Source organism: Struthio camelus, chromosome 1, assembly GCF_040807025.1.
Source record: "Struthio camelus isolate bStrCam1 chromosome 1, bStrCam1.hap1, whole genome shotgun sequence".
Classification (NCBI taxonomy): Eukaryota; Metazoa; Chordata; class Aves; order Struthioniformes; family Struthionidae; genus Struthio; species Struthio camelus.
This window is the reverse complement of record NC_090942.1, coordinates 8,994,303-9,013,367: the sequence shown is the minus strand read 5'-3', so window position 1 is coordinate 9,013,367 and position 19,065 is coordinate 8,994,303. Positions and strand designations below refer to the sequence as shown.

Below are 19,065 nucleotides of genomic sequence, written 5' to 3'. Positions count from 1 at the left end.
GCACAGCTTGGCTGCTCATCTCTGCTATCCCAGGAAAGCAGCTATAGTTTCTCCTAACCTGACTGGGGTCTGTGGAGGGTACTGGGAAAGGTTTGCTTGCAGCTACTTGGAGCTCCAAGCTGAGGTTAGGCCCCATTAGAACAAATTAGGTGGCAGCAAAAGTCATCCCGTGTGGAGATGGACAAAGGAAGCAGCTCGCACTTAGCTTCTTTCGACGGCCTCTGTGACTATAGCACTGGCTCTGCTAGCAGCCCAATTGAATCTCAACAGAAGCAGTAGTGGAATAGGACTCTGCCCTCCACATATGCAGAGGCTCAGCCATATTTTGGGCCTATCGCTGCAATGTGAGGGAAATGTCTTGGCAGAGCAGCGGTGGGAGTGAAATCTGGCAGATCACACCGGTGCCATGCAGCGGGAGCCGAGAATGCACGTGCAGATCCTTTTGGCTGGAGCACAGACAGAAGCTCTTGGGCCAGAGATAACTGGGCCCAAGAAACGTCCTATGGATGTTCCAGAGAGCTGCAGAGTGATTATGAGCACAAGATAGAAATGAGCTTTATGCGGCGGGGCGGAGGGGGAATAAACGCTCAAGAATCAAGTAAAAGGGAAAGGCTAACCACTTCTCCAAAGATGAAATTCATGTTTTCTTGGGGAAACTTGTTTCCCTGGGACTATACATACGTAAGTAGATGTTAACTTTACCCACCTTAAGGACAGGTGTTAAAGCCCTAGACACTCTCCTCTTAGCTAAAGGTTGCATTACAGGACATGATGCTGAAAATACCACTTTTCAGTTCAAGCAAGACAACTCTACATTTATGCCATTAAACTCTCTCACCCAGCCTTTGACATTATTCACCTTAGCATGGCAAGGACTTTCTGGCGCCAGCTAGCAGGAATAATGGCTGTGACCTCCACAGGTCACATAAGACAGCTGCTCTTTTGTCCCCAAAATCTTTATACTCCCACCTTGCCTATTTTGTGTCTTTCTGGGACCTCCCAAGGAGACTGAGACTAAAGTCAACTAACATGCAATCAATACGCAGATAGCACTTGTCCGTTCATTGCAGTCTCTGTTGGTGTGCTTTCAACTGTCACCAATGCCTGGAAGAAATAAGCAGATGGATAAAAAGCAGTAGGATTCAGCTCAATCCAAAAAAGACAGACGGGAAGATGGTGGGACTTGCAAAGGTCTAACCCTGCATTACATCAAGATCATTACACCACAAATTGTCCAGATGGTGCAAGCCTCAGGCTCATGGCTGGACTTCTCGATACACTTGAATATACTTATTGTCAAAGTACTGAAGAATCTCTGATGAGCGAGAAGACTGCACAGCCGCCTGGCCCAGATCTCTGGAGGTCTGCTCATTGCAGCTCCCTCTGCTGAGACCAAACTCAGTGCAGAAGGACTCGGCCAGTGCCAGATGCATTGCTTTGATCTAACAAGCAGCAAACACCAGTATTTCCACATCACATTAGTGTCCTATAATCTCCAGTGGTTCCTTGTTCCTCACTGGGCTAAATTAATAGATCTCCTGCTAATCCATAGGGCCCCTTTAATATCTAGAAACTTCTGTTTTCCTATGTGAAATACTGAATATTTTAAATTCTGTTTTTAAAACAGGATGAATATATCATAGATCTTTGAGGCAAGAGCTGGACATCTGTTATATGTTGACACTGTAGAAAACATAAAGCTTATCACTTGTTGACGTTAACACAGTACAAACAGTAATACGGTATTTTAATTCTTTTTCTCTGACTTTAAAACAACAGAATGCAAGTTTGTATTTCGAGAAGTATGGTCTCCTTCTACTTTGACACCTTATCTCTTTCTTTGTATGTTATTTCTTGTCTTGAGATCCCTTGTAAATTTTTAGGGCTATTCAAGTAGATTTGCAACTCTTCTACAACATGCCAGGCGTGAGATGAACTTGTGTCACTTGAACTGAGGCTTCCAATTTCAAAACTGGAGAAAAAGACACCAATAATTAGATCTTAGGAGAGGAATTATGTTGCAAGAGGGCAGCTGTGGCTTCTGATCAACCCTGAAGGTTATTTCCATCTCTCTGGCAGGTTACCCATCTGCAAAGAACCTTGCAGTTTGAGACGGAAAATCAAGTAATAAGAATCTGACATCGTTATTTGGAATAAATCAGCTGTCAGACAAGTCTGATGAAGCAAATATGCACTATAGCTTTTCAGCTCGACTTTCTTCCATTTATTACCTGTTAAGAACAAAAACAGCAAAATACAAGGATTGCTACTCCTCTGCTACTGCCAATGAAAATTGTATTAATTAATGTTTTTCATATATAGGTCTCCAAGGTGGAATGAAAGGCGTGAAGTCATCTCGCTGTAAAGCCACCCTTCTCATTTTTCCCAAGAGAAAAAATAAATTAAGGTAACAGTGAGCAAATTTTCAGCAAATGTATGTGTCAGCATCCGGTTAACATCTCATAATGGAAATGTTTCTGTTTTCATGAAGAAATTTGCTGTTTTTCTCTACTTCACCATCTTTTCTGCAGCTTTTCTCTTCTCTTTACTTCCCAGTTTGAGCCGTCAGATTTCAGCTAGCCGGAATCAGTATGTGATCCACTTGGGTACCTGGCACATATCTGTCTCTCTAAGGCCTAGGTTCCTGTAAAAATGATTTCTCTTTCAGAGGTGACTACTTCTCTAATTATAATTGGTAAGGAGACTCAAGCTTGTCCATCACTCTCTTCCAATGAAGTGAGACATCCAGTCTTTCAGTACAGTTCTCATTAGGCATTAAGGTCAAGTTCTGGCAGAGCACATACAAACGTGCCAAATGTGTAGGATGAGCAATGCTGCTGTGCAAGTTATCCATGGTCTCTGACAGAAAGACACCGTGGCATTTAACTGCCTCAGTTCCCGTTGTGTCGGGTATACCAAACAGGAATTATTTCAGAAATGTGCTACAATAGCATAAGACTTATAGTGCCCAGCAAGGCATCAGTGACGGTGTGCCCATGTAGGCAGTATGTTGATGGAACTATCAGCGTCAATGTCATAATGGGCCATAAGAGCAAAAGCATGGGCAACCTGCCCTGTGCCCGTCTGTTGAGCACAGTCCTCCTCCAAAGAAATGTTGTTAAGGGTGGTAGGAGATACCAAGCTGACATATGGCTTCAGGAACCACAGTATCATATTGTAGTCCTGAATAATGCAGTAAAATGACTTCCAAGAGGGAGCCACCCACAGCAAAGCTAAACATAATCTTCTCCAGCACCCGCGTCAGCTCTCGTTGCATCCTTTTGCAAGAAGCTGGGTAAACAGATGAGCCCTGCGAAATACTGCAAGGGTGACAAAATCTGGGGGAATTTAGGACTGCACAGTGTAGGAATGAGGCAGAAACCTTTCAGAGTTGTAATCCTGTCCTGGAGATTGTCCTATTTGCTAATTAATCGTGTTGAAAGCTAGCAAGAAGATCCAAGTTGCCTCAGCTCTCCTTAGTCTTACAAGTGGAAAATTAGAAGGTCGACAGTTGTTGGATGGACTGCCAATGCCAAGCATTGGTGTTGTTACGGTGGAAAGTATCCCCAAATTTGTCACTGATCTGTGAACAGTCGTACTCTGCCATAAAGCCATCAGGCTAAATGAAAGATGCATTTGCACTCCTTTTTGGAGTTTGATATCTAGAAAAATAGATACGTTCTATACGTTGTGCCCAAGACACAATAATTTATTTCTGAACTGAAAGGACAAGTGGAGCTGCCATTATCTGTGTGAGCTGGAAGCAGAAAGCCTGAGAAGACCAGAGCAGTCATGTGAGTACAGTCCTGGAAGAAAGCCGCAAAAGAAGAGATCCAGTTTTGGAGACAGTATCAGTGGGATACCAAACAGGGAAAATCCAGAAATCTGCATCTTCTTGTTCATTCTTGTTGTGTGCATACCCTTAGTAAGTAAGCAAACTTACACCAGGAAACACTGGATTAGTGTAAACAACTTGTTACGGGCACAGAAATAATCTATCAAAACTCTCTGAGTTTTCAGATCAAGTGGCAAGGGCATTCTGAACAAAAGCCGCACAGTTGCCATCTTAACACGACTGAGTCACTTTTTCTGAGGGAAGTGCTGGCAGTGTTTCCCAATAGCCGAGGTAACCTGCCCTTGCCCACCTTCACAGGTGGACAGAGAAGGGGCTCTAAAGGACAGGATGCAGAGTTTCAAAAGAGTGTTTCAGAAGCTGAGTGCTACTGGCTAAAGTTCACATAAGGAAGTGCTAGCAGAAGCCTTCTGATCCAAACACAGAAACCTGTATCTTTTTGCTTGTTTCTGTTTATTTTTCATTTCAGCATTTGGATCGCTTCTGTTCTTAGGGCTTAAATCTATTTCCACCAGGGATCCAAACTCTATAGGACAAGCATGTATATATTTTAATATGAGCACAATGCCTAGAACAATTTAACCCTTCCATGGCTGGAGCTAAAATATTAAATAATAAAGCTGTAGCAGAAATATTAAATAAGAACAGCAAAAGAATTGCTGTATGATCAACAGGCGTTCCTTTGTGAAATGTAGACATGCTAGCCCAGAAATTTGCTTTTAGGAGAGGACAGTGCAGGGCCAAATTGCCTTGGTCAGCGTGGTGAAACCATTTCTGTTAGCAAGTGGCAAAGTTCGACTCTGGGGTGCTACCTTCACCACAGTTAAGGATATGGGCTGTATTAGCTTGGAATAGGTACAACATGTTCATATCCATAATATGGAGTTATGTAAGCTGCAGAGAAAGCATGTGGGAGGTGCATACCAGAGAGAACAGGAGAGAAATTGAGATCCTATCCCATCTTTGCTAACTGCTTTTAAATAATCTCCCTTCGAACCTCAAAGCTGTCTGTTCAGGCATCACCATAGTGATACTGCCAGACACCTGAATCTGCCTCTTAGAGCTCCTTTTACAAGTCACACAGCCAGCTGATAAACAGGTGCTCCTGGAAGGATCATTCCTTAATAGTGCTAGGGGCGGACTTTTTCTGACAAACCAGCCTTTGCATAAATGCCTCCGCTGACCCACCTCTGCATAACACCCATTTTCTTTGGCAGGACACTGCAACGCAAGCAGAGCCTACCAGGGCAGCAGTACACCAGCCTGGGAGCAAAGGTACCAAGGCTGCAGTGGGAAGCACATTTGGTGACTGAAACTGCGTTTTTGGTTAACCGTCTCCCATTTATAAACAAAGTTGAACATGTAAGATAGGATGATCATGTTTTCCTGGAAATCATGAGCCTGCATGTCTAGTGCCTCTCTACATTTTCAAAACTCAGTATAAAGAAATCCTTTACAGGATCATTCTTTGCAGGGAAAATCAATCCTCTCTATGGCATTTGCATTCCCTTTACACGCTCCATTTTTGTGTACAACGTAGAAAGCATTCATAGCCCCCTTCTAAAATTTACTACAGAGAAATGACAGACACACAGATCCCTCAGATACAGCTGAGATGCAAGGTGAATGGTGACACCATCTGCAGCAACCAGCACCTACGAAGGAGGTGGGGGGGGGGGTGCAGAACGGCCTCCTTAGCGTTCATGATGATTCCATCATAGCTCTAGGCATTTCTCTTGTAGCATTCAGGATAGTCTTCCTCTGACTAGCCTTCTCTGAGACAAAGTTAGTTGCTTTTGGTAGCATTGAAGCACCGTTGAAAACAGAGTGTTTTTAATGTCGTCTTATAAAATAACCATAAAAAGCAGAAGGAGCGATGAGAAATAAGGCTAGCTTATCTTTAGGTATTGGAGAAGCCAGTGGAAAGATCAAAGTTTTATTCATGTCTGTGCTAATGACCTTAGGTAACTCATTCAGGGACTGACTTGGAAAAGAGATCAACTTGCTTATTAAGTTTTTCAGAATTAGTGCTTCAGTGGGAAGCAGGGAATGCAGGGCACTGTTGAAAGTGCGATCTTTAAAGTCTAAGGTGAGGCTGAGCCCTTCTCAAAGTTTGGTGTCAGCTGTGAGTACTGAGCAAATGGAAATCTGGACTTAAACTCTTTGGAGAACCTCATTCCATGTTTCTGTGCCTCTTCCTCGTCATGTACAAAACAGGGAGAATAAACATTACATCAATTTTGTAAGGATAAATGTATGAATATTTGTGGAGACAGAGTGGCAGCAGAAGCTACAGAAGTAAATAGAATGCGTACTACATAAAAAAAATCGCAAGACCTGTTTTAATCCAGACAGTGGATTAACGATGAGAGCAATGGAAGAAGGTCTGACTGAATTATTAACTAGAAAAAAAAGTCATAAATGCCACCTTTTGCCTGATAATTGTTTACAATGGAACATTTTCACTATTTTATCTGCCATGTATATCTTTGAAAAATATTTGGAAATTTGCACTGCTAATTTTGACACAGAAATTAGAGCTGAATCCAGTTATTTCATTAGTCCTCATAATATTACCCAGTCAAAATCGTTTCTTGAACTAGTTAATAAACTACTACTAAATGTAATCCACAAACTAGATTGCTTATAGATCACTGAGGGATGATGAATTTTCTTTTCCGTTGAGATATCACCTATTTCTGCCGAGATAGACGGTAGTTCAGACGACCCACACATATTAGTAGGATTGCAGAGAACGACCTTTACCTTTGCATCTGACACATGACTGATTTATGAGAGAACAATGCTGGAGTAAATAGGAATAAAACACTATCCTTTCACATAGTTTAATATAGCAACATTGAAATTGTACCGGGATAAACAACTGCCTTGAAATAAGCATGTTTATCCATCATTCAGAGTTAAATTTTAATTGTTATTTATTTCAATATCTTAGTGTTAAGTGTTTCTAAATTATAAATAACCCTGCAATATAGTCATAATATATGCTGTGTTAAGGAAAAGGTAAGTACAGGACTAAATTATTCAAGTGATCTATTTAAATATTACCGTACTTGATTTATCTCAGGAGCTGGGGGTCAAAGTTGCCACTTTGTCATATTTAAAGAGATGTTGACAAGGAGTTCACAGGCAAATCGTGCATCTATATTGCATAAGTACACTTTATGTGTGTGAATTTAGTCACAAAATTGTTCACAGTGTGATCTTATCTCTCCAGTTTGATATTTCTCCTTTTATGGTCATTAGCAAAATGTTTTGACTTTAGTAGGAGTAAAACTGTATCCCAAGTACGTACATCACTGTTCTGTTCTCCTCTTGATCCAAGCACTGAACCACGAGTAACATTAAAGTGAGTAAGTCCAGCCATAGGCATTTGCATGCCCTAAGCAAGCATCAAGTACAAGACTCCTCCTTGTCACGCCTCTTCTTTTTCACTTTCATCTTTTTCTTGACTTAATTTGCTTGGGGGAGAATCTTTTTTGCCTTGAGGAGGGATGGTTTTTTGATTAAGACATATGCAGAGATCCAGGTTTAATTTCCTGTCCTTCCACATAATAACTAACCTTAGTTGGTTCGCTTAGTAAAGTGTCCTACACTACTGCACGGCTAGGAGAGTTGAGGAGCAGACTAGTTGGTCTAGGTCAAAACCGTGCCAGAGTTACAATCAGGTTAACAGTTAGATGGTATGAACCATAACACGGCCTTGTTTACTTTTCTGATAGAGACATAGTCTCCTGTTTCCACCTATCAACACAGGGTTTCTGTGTTTCAAACATCTTGCACAGCCTAAGAAGGGAGGTGAAACCCAAATGGGTTTCCCCCAACCTGTTAATGCTTACGTTGGGTGAGAAGGCTTGTCAAGAAGGGTATGGCAATTGGACTCAGCAAGAAACTTTGGAGCCGAAGGTCCAGCACTGAGTACAGCAAAAGCTAAGAGTAAGGAGATAACATTGGGAGAGCGCTACAGCTGCAGAATAGCTGAAGTGCTATAGCTGAATAGTAAGTAGAGCACAGTTGGCAAAAAAGAAACCTTACTAAAGGGTGGCTGGAAGCAGCCGGCCATGCAGTGAGGGAGACTATATAGCACTTGGGAAGAGAGAGAGGATAGAGTCTAGGATCCTGGTATAAGAAAAATACCAGACGTGATCTCTGTCCTTAGCAGCTGCAAAACATTGTTGAGCAGCAGTCGGCACTGGCTATATCACTCCAGATGTCTGTGGTCTTTGAGCATGGACGTCATTGTGGATGTTTAGTTACTAATTGGCTACGGAGCATATGAAACAAGGAACTCTTTGAGAACACAAAACAAACGTATTTCTTATAATCTGTGCTTTCAGCAGTCCTTTGGCACTGCTCTCAAATGTTTTATTGATAAAAATGTGGTAAGAGTTCACATCTCATTTTGCCTTTTTTAATTCCTTTCATCTCTTCTTTAGAGATCCATTGGAAAGTCTCGTTGGCTTGTTCTTCACTGGCTTGTGGGACAGCACTTCAAATCTGGCAATGGATCAGAAAGACTGAAGAGCTCTTTTGCTCCCACCAATGTTTCTTAGAGCTGCCAGAACAGGACCGATGAAGATGTTCACCAGACTCCAAGTCCTTGCCCTAGCTTTGTTTTCCAAAGGGGTCTTCCTTTCCCTAAGTGACCACAACTTTGTGAGAAAGGAGATTAAGATAGAAGGAGACTTGGTCTTAGGTGGCTTATTCCCAATCAATGAAAAAGGCACCGGGATAGAAGAATGTGGAAGAATCAATGAAGACCGAGGCATCCAGCGCTTGGAGGCTATGTTGTTTGCCATTGATGAAATCAACAGAGACAACTACTTGCTGCCAGGAATTAAGCTTGGAGTTCACATTTTGGACACGTGTTCCAGGGATACATATGCTTTAGAACAGTCTCTGGAGTTTGTCAGGGCCTCTTTGACTAAAGTGGATGAAACAGAGTATATGTGCCCTGATGGTTCATACGCCATTCAAGAGAATTTACCATTACTCATTGCAGGAGTCATAGGTGGTTCCTATAGCAGCGTCTCCATACAGGTAAGTCGTTTCAATAGTTGCTCCATCAGGTGAAAATCATGCATCTCTAACTCCTGTGAGAGAAATACTGGCTATTCAGAGGATGGACAAAAAGAAAGTCTCAATTCAGTCAGTTTATCCTAGGGGTTAATGTGGCATATGATTTTTTACTGATTTTGTATTCTTTTGATTCATTCTTAAAAATATCTGCTGTATTTTAGATCTATGCCAACTGTCCAGTTCCTCTAGTCATGGTAGATCCTGGGAGTATTTGAAATTTCCTAAAATCTCAGTATTTATTTTGAACTTCGGGTTTCATTGGACATTTGTAAATTTCATGAGGCTTTTACGAATCTAAATTCAGACCTCTGCTCTCACATGAATCGTATGATTATGCCACCTACATTTCTGAATAAACGCATGCCTGTCATGCCATGCTTACATGCCCTTTGTCATGTAAACAATAGAGTTCTAAAATGAAATAAGATATCCTGATACTACTTCCAGGCTGAAATAAAGTAAAAATGGCATACTAACCCAAAACTTGTATTATACCTGACCCAAATTTGATTTGAAGCGTTTAGCTGCTACTTAAAGCCCACTGAAGCCAGAGAAAATTATTCTGCTGGCTTCTGTGAGCAAGGTCTTCAGTATTATAAGCAGGAGGCACAGTTTCTGAACGAATTCTAAATTTGCTCTCTTTCCTTTGTTTCTATATATTGTCCACGCTAAGAAAGTTTTTAAATGTCTCTTTGAATGAGTGGAAATATTGCCTGGCAAAGTAGAGCGTAAGCACTGTAAGAAGACAGCGTAGCATAGAAGACACGTGCTCTCAGTATCTCTTGCTCCCTCCCTGTGACACATTTCTAGTTGCAGCTTTTGATTTTACAATACTGGTCTCAAAAAAGATCTCACTAGGGTGATGGAGAGTGTTTAATGTGATGGTGTAAGGTTGCAGGTGGCTTAAATGTTCCTTATATGTTTCAAACTATGCTTCTTTTGCATGCTTGTTCTCAGTTTTGTGGGGCTAAACATAACATTGATTCCTTTTAGTCTTGGTTTCCCATGTTCATAAATTCACAATAAAACTTTGATTCCTTGTTTTTTTTTTTTTTTTTTCTGTTAAATGAACAGGAAGGACATATATGCCACCTTTTTTCTGCAAAAATTCTGATTTTCTTGTCTCCGGTCTAGATATGTCTATGCCTGTGCATATTCTAAAGTTCCTAGCTGTTGCCCAGTATGCACTATGCACAAGCATAACTGTCCTCTAGCCTCACTGAAGCTGCCAAATTAACATATATATGACTCCTTTTGGTTAAATTCAATAAGTCAGTCTATGTCACCCAGAACCACAAGCAAGTGGTATGTTAAGCTTATATTCAGGTAGTCTAAGACCATATAGTATTTCCTAACAGTCAGCTGTAGGCTTGCAAAGCCACAAAGCCTTGTCAGTGCTTGGCACTCCCAAAACAGACCTCTAGTCTACTACTAGCAATATGATTGTACAGACGGTTAGCGCAGGCCTTAATTACTATATCAATGTCAAAGGAGAAAAGTGTTGTTCTGTGCTATAGACCATCCCAGCACTGTGAGAAAGCTTAGGAACCTCCTGTATCTGTTTCATAAACAAGCCAAGATTTCACCCAGGGCTTATTTTTTAGCCAGAGCAAGGATGATGGACTGGCTACTGTGCTTGCAAAGGCATTAAATTCCACGAGCTAGGGAACCCAGACAGTTGCCATCAGACACGCACGAGCACAGAAGATTCATTTCAACAAAATACATTTTTTTCCCTTTTGTGTTCTGGCACATGGCTCTTCTGTGTATTCACAGTAGGGAATAAGTGGGCACATGGTCATGCAGGGTACTCCAGAGCGTATTCTTCACCAGTTGTGTGGCTCTGCTTACTCAGAGCGCAAAGATCACGTAAGTTTCAAGGCTGGAAAAGAGGCATCTGAAGCAGAGAAAGGATAGCTACAAAATCTTCAGTAACATGAAGAGAGCATTAGGGAAATCGTTATTCATTGTCCCTTCCAAGCAAACGATGGGTACATCAAATGGAAGCAGAAAACAGAAGTTTTTATAGAGAAACCACCTCTGGCTCAGGAATTCCTCGAGCTGCAGATGACTCAAGGCTGGCCTTTTTTTTAAGGAAGAAGCATTATGCAGCCGCGCTGTCCCCGGGGTGGAGAAGTGGCAGTGGCTTTGTTAGATGTTTGGTCGTTTGTGGTCATTCTGTTTCCCGGTCTACCCAAAATGCTAGTGATTGCAAAGGACATAAAGTAGCCTAAAAGGAATGCCCGTGAAAGTAGTTAGCACTGAAGGCCTATCCCTTCCTTCACAGAAGGCCTGAGGTAGTCCGCACCACGGTCCTAAAATGTCCTGGGGCCTCTTTCACAACATCCATCAATCTACCCCTTTGATCCCAGTCTCTGGTGCACTGATGAAAGATTTAATCCATATTTGAGGTGGGAGATTGGATGCAGTACAACGATAATATATACCAATGTCTGAAATTCCAAAAACTTGGGTTTGCAGTTGGAAATTGGAAGTCCTGGCTAGAAGGCTTTTGTTCTTACTCGGGAGATGTGAAAAGCCCAATATAGCTATATACATACTCGTATATCAGCAGGTTTTCACAACTTATTAGGGATGTTGAAACAACAGTAATGTCTATTACTACTCGATAAAACTGCCCCATGGTTGACAATAGTTGCTCAATAGTTGCTCAGTCCTCAAAACAACAGAGAAATAGGTTCATAAATTACTCCATGCGTCATCAAGTGTATTTCTAGGTAGAAAAGAACTATTCAGCCAGTGTTTTTCCCTTGTCATAGACTGGGCTAGCCCTTATCCAGTCTCTCTTTTCTAGCTTTTCTCTAGGTTTCAGACTATCTAGAAGAGATTTAATAAAGCCATTCATTCTTTCTATTCATGTTGTTAAGATAGGCAGACATAATCTATGATTCAAGAGAAAATCCCTGTTGAGAATAATAGGAATTGCAGAATCACACATGAAGACCTAAGAACTTCACAGAAAAGCACTAAATCCACAAATGTTGGTGTAGCAGCAAAAAATAGACAATCAAAATTCAGAGTTAGTCGCGTGTACACAGACGCTCCAGTAACAACTGGAATTGCACCACCACTGAACATCAAAGCACTTGAATAAGTGTGTGCAAAGCTGAGCACTCCCTGTTCTCCGTATTGTCGCACAGTACTGGGGGTGCTGGATACGTTCAGATGTAGCCCTCTCAAGTATTTTTCTTCTGCCTGAAAGCTGTAAACATCATAAAGTCCACAGCCCAGTTTCCCAGCCTTAAAATAAACCATGCTGAGCTCTTCAGACAAGAAATTATTTGTGCTTTTTTTTTTTTTTCTCCTGTGAATTTGCTGTTGTATTTCAATATCTCCTCTTCCCCTCCTTTCACCCTCCCTCTCCTGATTTCTGTCTGGACAGCTGTCTGCCAAATCACTTCATGATGCTCCTGCTGTCAGATTTCTGCTTCTTTCATTATCCTTCCACCAAGGAAAAAAGAATTTGCTGGTAAATCAGCAACGAACACCTTCCCCGCTGAGTCAGTATGCGCAATAGGCACTTTTTGCAGAGGGTAAAAACAACAAGAGAATGTGGAATGCTTAATTATTTTCTGGTCAGACTAGGCTATTATCGTTAATGAAGATCCGGATAATTAGTTTTTAGACGCTGTATTTAAATTAGCAGTGGACCCAATCTGCACAGCACTTGATCCCTCAAAACCTAAGCCAGGCTTCTCAGTCAGTGGAAGGGCTCATGTGAAAAAGTGCTTTTCATGGTATAAAATTCTGACCTGCGCTGAATCTGGGATCAAAAGGTGAATTTTTCAAAGTTCAGATTTCGTGTTCCTGTTTTTTTAGTTGAGCCAGATTATTCAGTGTCACCTAGTTTACAACAGAAATTTCAGACATATTTTCCTTGGAGACATTCATAGACATTGTAAAAGGATAAGAAAAAAAGGATTGCTCGTTTGCGCATAGGAGCAACTGCGTAGCTAATCCAAATGCCATGTGTAAAATACCCATGTCAGCTCTGTCAGGAATATGCAGTATAAGGAGGGATATGGCTGGTCCAGTGCTGGATTTTTTCACCCATAATCCTGTCCATCTCCAAAAACTGAACTAATTCTTGCAATCAGCCTCTCTTTCTCAGAAAAAAATTTAGACATTCCCCTAGGTGGACTGGGCTTTGCATTTCCAGATCTGTTCTATTGACGGTGGTGCAGGGGTTGAGTCCTATGCAAAGTTGCCTCTATGCTGCAGATCCACAGATCACAGTCATGAAGGTTATTCCAGTTTAGACTGAGCTTCATCCAGAAAAAAATGTCAGAATAGATACCATTGCCCGTCTCTCTTCTGTCGAATTCCTTGCTGGGTCTGAAGCAAACGATAGCAACACCACAGGAGAAGGTTTAAAGGCGTAAAGGTGCATTACTGTTATCAGAACAGCTAAGGTCTCTCTCCTACGTGAATGACCATCTGGCATGAAGTTCAGAAAATGTGTTCATTTACTAAAAATCTTTTTCAGGATGTCAATTCTTTTTAGACAAACAAATCTGCCACGGGCTCATGGAGCCTGAAAGCTAATCACCTCCATTTCCTCCTCCAGAAATAAACCATATTCCAGCCAGAGGGCATTAACAATAGCTTATGACTTCCATAACCAATCAAAATAGTGCAAAATAGTGCAAAAAAAACTATATGCAAAAAAATGGGTTCTCTCTCCCGGTGCACTCACCTAGCAGGGTTATGGGCAGGAAACATATATGGGATAATGAGGTCCAGAGGGCTGCAGGATCCTCAGGTGACCTCAGAGCACGTATGGCATTTTGCCAGGCTTGTAGAGGAGCTTTTGCGTTCAAGTGTGCAACAACAGCCTCAAGTGATTTTGTGCTTGTAAAGCTAAACCAGCTCCTTACTAGAAGATCTGTTTTGCGAGATGGGCCACCTGCCACTAGCATTTAAGCTACACATATACATACTGGCTTCCCTGATATCTCCTTCAAGCTCACCTTCTTTCATCTCTGTCCTTTACTTCCTTCTTCCATCCCCCCAGCCACGTCCTTGCTGTTTGCTCCTCTCCTTGTTTCTATTCCATTTTCAAAAACTGAACATCCATTCGGCTGAGATTTTCAAAGTGCTCTAGCAGCACCAGATGTTTGCTTCCTAGAGATTTCAAAGAAATGTAGGTACTTCTTCTGGCTAACTTCTCTGAAAATCTCAAGTAGTTTCCTGATTCCTTTGCAGTGTTTTTGTTTGTTTGTTTGCTTGCTTGCTTGTTTTTCTTACGTGAGCATTTGTTCCTATTGCCAGAGGGAAATGGTATGGTTTTACAGGGCTGGGTAAGTAACTCAAGAGGTTACAGGGAGGAATGAAGGAGCCCTACCACATTATAAATGAGAAAGGATGTAACTACAAGGGAAAGTTTTTTAACTCCAGTAGCACAGTCTTATCCTTTTAAGACCATGATATCCGGTTTTAGTCCCCTTTCTCAAGGCCTGTAACCATGTGCAAGTGTAATATGAGTCACTTATAATCAGATTTACCAGTTCTTAGGGAAGTGTCACACTCCTGTGTAGAGCAAGGTCTTCTGTACAGCACTATTGTCAGTGTGCTCGTTTAGATTATTTACCCTCCGCAGTTAATGTCGCATGGATGTAGAGTACATATATGAGAACTTACCTCCAGCTACCTCCAGCAGAGAAACAAATCAATACTTTTCTTCTCTTACAGTACAGCATTTCTCTGAACATCCTTTTTGCTTCATTTTCGATGGCACACAACATACAGATAAAAAGAAGTTCCTGGGTCTGCCCCAGAAATCCCAGTTACTATTCTAACACTATTCCCAATTTCTGGCACTCCTTTACTAGATGAAAATATTTCATTGTTCAAGCACTGCTTCTCTAGATATGACAGCTGTTGAGTCCACGGTGAATATTTAGCTACCTTTTTCTAGCTGCATTGCTAAAATTTTCAGCAGAAGGAGAAGGCTGAAAACACTGCTGTCCTGCCCCCCAAACCAAAAAGAAAAAAACAGACATTTTTATTTGTTTGTTAATGTGCAGTGTTTTTTCCTGAGTTATTTCCCTTCTCTAACAACCTTCCTGGAAGGCTGTTAGAGAACCACACTCACAAATACTAATAAACAGCTCTTTTAATACTAAAAAGAGAGAATATTGGTGACAGCCACTGCTTTAGTCCTGCAAAGAGCCAGAACATTACAGATGACTACAAGCTGGTCTGGAGCTGCTGAATGCTTCATAGCTTCTGACTTGTACTGATCTTTAATGATTGAAAGGACTGGAATATCATCACTGCGGATGCATGCTTGGGGACAGAACCTGAAGTCCATTTGAATCCAAGTTGGTCTCTTCTGTCAAAGGTGCTAATATATAACCTGTCTCATGTAGAGACTGTCTTCCATAGTGTTTATTGTACTGTCCCAGACAGTAATAACACCTTCACTTCTAAAGTGCAGAACTGAGACAGGAAGATCCAGATAGATTGTTAGAGGTATTTCAGATTCCTAGTTTTCCACTGAAAACAAGTCAGATTTGGAGCGAAGTACTGGGTATGAACTGAGTAGCTGCATGCACACCATTGAGACCTCCTTCTCCTCCCAAGCACTCCCAAGCCATGTAGGTGCCTGGTATCAATTAGAACTGTCCAAGCTGAACTATAGGAGTGCAGATTCAAGTTCATGCAGGATGAGTCCCTAGGCTGTTATAACAAAGGCGCTCATCAACTTTTCCATCCTCCGTCTAGCACCTAAAGTCTGAGCACCAGGAGGTAGCTCCAACGCTTTTTAGCTGTGAAGATCCCCCACTGTGGGTGCATACTTCTTGTTATAGCGTGTTGTGGTGCCGGGCTTGTTTCTACCATGCACATTGTCCATATTTAGCACAAGAAGGAGATAAGTCTATGAAAGATATTGACAAGGACTGCAAAGTTTTGATAGGGATTGGCCGTACAATCCTCAAGTGCGAGGCAACCCTCTAGCCTACTGAGTACAAGCGAACAAAGAGGGTTAAAGTGAAGCCCATCTCTTCAGTATCATTCGTATTTAGTGCCAGCAGTGCAGTCTGGCAGCAGTGAAGGCTCACAGCATGCTGGGCTGGGGATAGCCAGCATAGAAGCATAGCCAGTAGACAGACAGAAATCATTATTTCCCTTTAATCTGCTCTTGTTAGACCACGCCTGGAATACTGTGTCCAGTTTTGGATCCCCCAGTAAAAGAAAGATGTTGATAAATACTACAGTGATCAATAGAAGAGGGTGCTGAAGCACAAGCTGTACGAGAGAAGAGTGAGGGAATTGGGTTTGTTTAGCCTGGAGAAGAGACGATTTCAGGGGAACCTGGTAGCAGCTGTTTCAGAAAGCTCAAGCAAGTTTAGCCCTCAGTGAGACTAGAGAAATCAGCGTTTGAAGGTTTTCCCATGCCTCAGAGAATGAATTGAAACTTTCAGCCCAGGTCACAAACTGCTGCACATAGTGAAGGCTTGCTCTTCTTCTGACTTCCAAGTCAAACCACAAATAATGAGGGTCTCTCTTAAATGGGACCAAGTAAAAACTTCAAGAAGAAAAACAGTGTTTGCCGTAGGAACAACTGCTCCATCACACTGTAACGCTGTAAAGGTGCAGCCTCATGGAGACCGATGGGCTGGGAAGGCAAACATGGGGGTTATAGGCCAATGCAGGCAGCTGACTAGAGAGGTACCTGATTTATTCTTTTCATTAGGTTTTTACCCACCACTAGCCACGCATCCACAACCCCCGCCCGTTCAGAACCAGTGTGTATCTCCTACCTTTCTAAAATTGCACTTTCCACATTCATTTTGGTAAAATGTTTTTGGATTTAAGAAAAAACATGAAAAAGCCAAATGAGCAAAATATATGTAAGTCTAATTGATGCAAATATTTTTAGCTGGAGTTTGACCTCCAGCTGCCCCAAAAAGGTGGAGGGGGGGAGAGCAGGAGGAGAGCGGGGGAAGAGGGCTCAGCTCATGGGTTATAGCAACGATCTAGGCATTAGGAAATTCTTGGCACATGCCTTTGCCACTGTGTTACTGCGAGAATCTGGATAAGTTACTTACCTTCAGGAATACAGAGACTTTTCAGGAGACCAAAGGCAACAACTGAACTTCTGCCTTCAGTCCGTTAGGATGGATTGGAATGCAGTGAGCCAGTAGAGGCAAACTCTCATTTCTCAGTAGAGGCAAACTACCATTACTTCAATCCCGTTCTGCTCAGCAGCCTAATTTACTGTCTGTTCAAAAAAGCCATACCACTATTTGCCTGTCTCAAAGGAGCTCTGTGAAATTTGATTCATTAAGCTGCGTTAAGTGCCATGAGATTTTCCCATGGAAAAAGCTTTAGAAGTGCAGAGCGCTGTGATCTTACGCGGAGCCTCCTCTGTCCAAGGACTGTGCAAGTACGCATGTGCGTTGTGTTGCAGGGACCTAATCTCTTCTAACACTTCTAAGGTTTTCCTTTTTCCAAAGCGTTTCATGTCCTCTCCTAGCCTATGCACATTCAAACAGACCATGTAACGGCCTGTGGGTGGTTAAGAAGAAGAGAAAATGTAACCAAAAGCGTTAGAATAAATCCTATTCCCAGCCAAAAAGTCCTGCACAGGATTATCAGAATACTTGATGGGATTCAACAAATGGCTTTCAACAAATCAAAAGACAGACCAGGGTTTCTGAGGCAGGTGTTAACCTGCCTGACCCCATCTATCATCAGGATTATTGAATGACCAGGAATACACTGGGAAACCTTTTTACTGTTTTAATGTTTTTTAAACCTTTTTTATTGTTTTAAACTAGATTGGCAATTTCCCACAAGTATATGTGCTGTCCCTCATTTATAGAGAACTAATCATGACGCAATGGAGTAGTGGAAATGAAGACTTAAAAAAATGGCACTGCTACCCTACTAGAGATGTGGCTCAAAAACTGTGACAGGGACGGCATTCTCCTCTGGCGCTATTCTGGCTGCTCCATTTGCACAATTTGCTGGTGCAGTCTCTCTGCCAAGGGACACTGCTCACACTGGACTTTTTGCTCGGCAGGTCCTTACAAATCACCTGCCGACCTAGGAGCTTAGTGAGATTTGGTTAGGAAGTGGATGCTTTAACACAGGACGATGTCTACGCCAATGAAAGCAGTAGTGTGAGTGCAGATGAAGGTTTCCAGAATGATTCTGCCTTGCATTCCACCCTGACTATACCAGAATCTGACTATATCAGCACACCTTGTCCGTAGCAAACGACGTAAAGCCGCTGTTGGGGGATTGCAGCAACGGAATGGAACATTCAGCCTTTTTTTCAAAGGTGCTAAGCATCTGCAAAACCCACTGGTTTCAACAACAAGAAAACCAGGCTACTACTGCTACTTAAGTGCCAACATATGGATTTCAGGCTCTAATTGCATGCACCATGGCTTGATTAAATTGCTGCCTGGAGCTTTGCCCAAATAGATTATTTCACTTAACGAAAGCTAGATCTACAGTGAAATTCTGAAGCTATAGCACACATCCCAAGGCAGCATGGAGCTACAGTGTAGATATGCCTCATGTGGTTTAACCTTAGTCCACGTACCTCTAGTCTACATCACATTGTCCCATACTACACTGAGACACTGCAGTATAAGCATAGCATTAAATATCTCTCCAGCTTCTCTGTTCCTTTTCTTGTTGCTGGATATCAACAGTTTTATCAGGATCAGATTTTCAAAGCAGATGATTCAGATCACTGTGGAACTGGCTAGAAAAAAATAACACCATTCCGAAACGCATCAGTTAAGTGCCTGAACCATAATTCTTTTGAAGAACTAGTCCCTAAAATCAAGATGCTATAATATTCTACAAAATCCCCAGCTTCAGGATTTTGAGAAGAATTCCCTGCACTGAATTAATCACAGATACAACTTTATTGAGCTCCACGATCAGTCACAGCTCTCAGGGGTGATTGGGTCACTACCCTCTATGATTAATCAGACTTTTTTTTTTTTTTTTGATCTCTGAAAAAAATACCATCTGGACAGCAGTGCAGTGAAGAGCATTACAGAAAACAACATTGCAACAGGAAGCCTTTCTTCTTCCCGTAGCACAGGAAGCAGAATTGCACGTGT

At 41.9% G+C, this 19,065-nt stretch overlaps 1 protein-coding gene across 1 annotated transcript in view; it reads left to right on the top strand.

The window, feature by feature from the left end:
- Positions 1 to 19,065, top strand: part of GRM3 (glutamate metabotropic receptor 3) — a 107,301-nt gene that overhangs the window by 52,799 nt on the left and 35,437 nt on the right. The window contains 2 exon segments of the mRNA XM_009680513.2: positions 8,311 to 8,409; positions 8,411 to 8,914. Coding sequence (XP_009678808.2) covers positions 8,311 to 8,409; positions 8,411 to 8,914 — 603 coding nt within the window.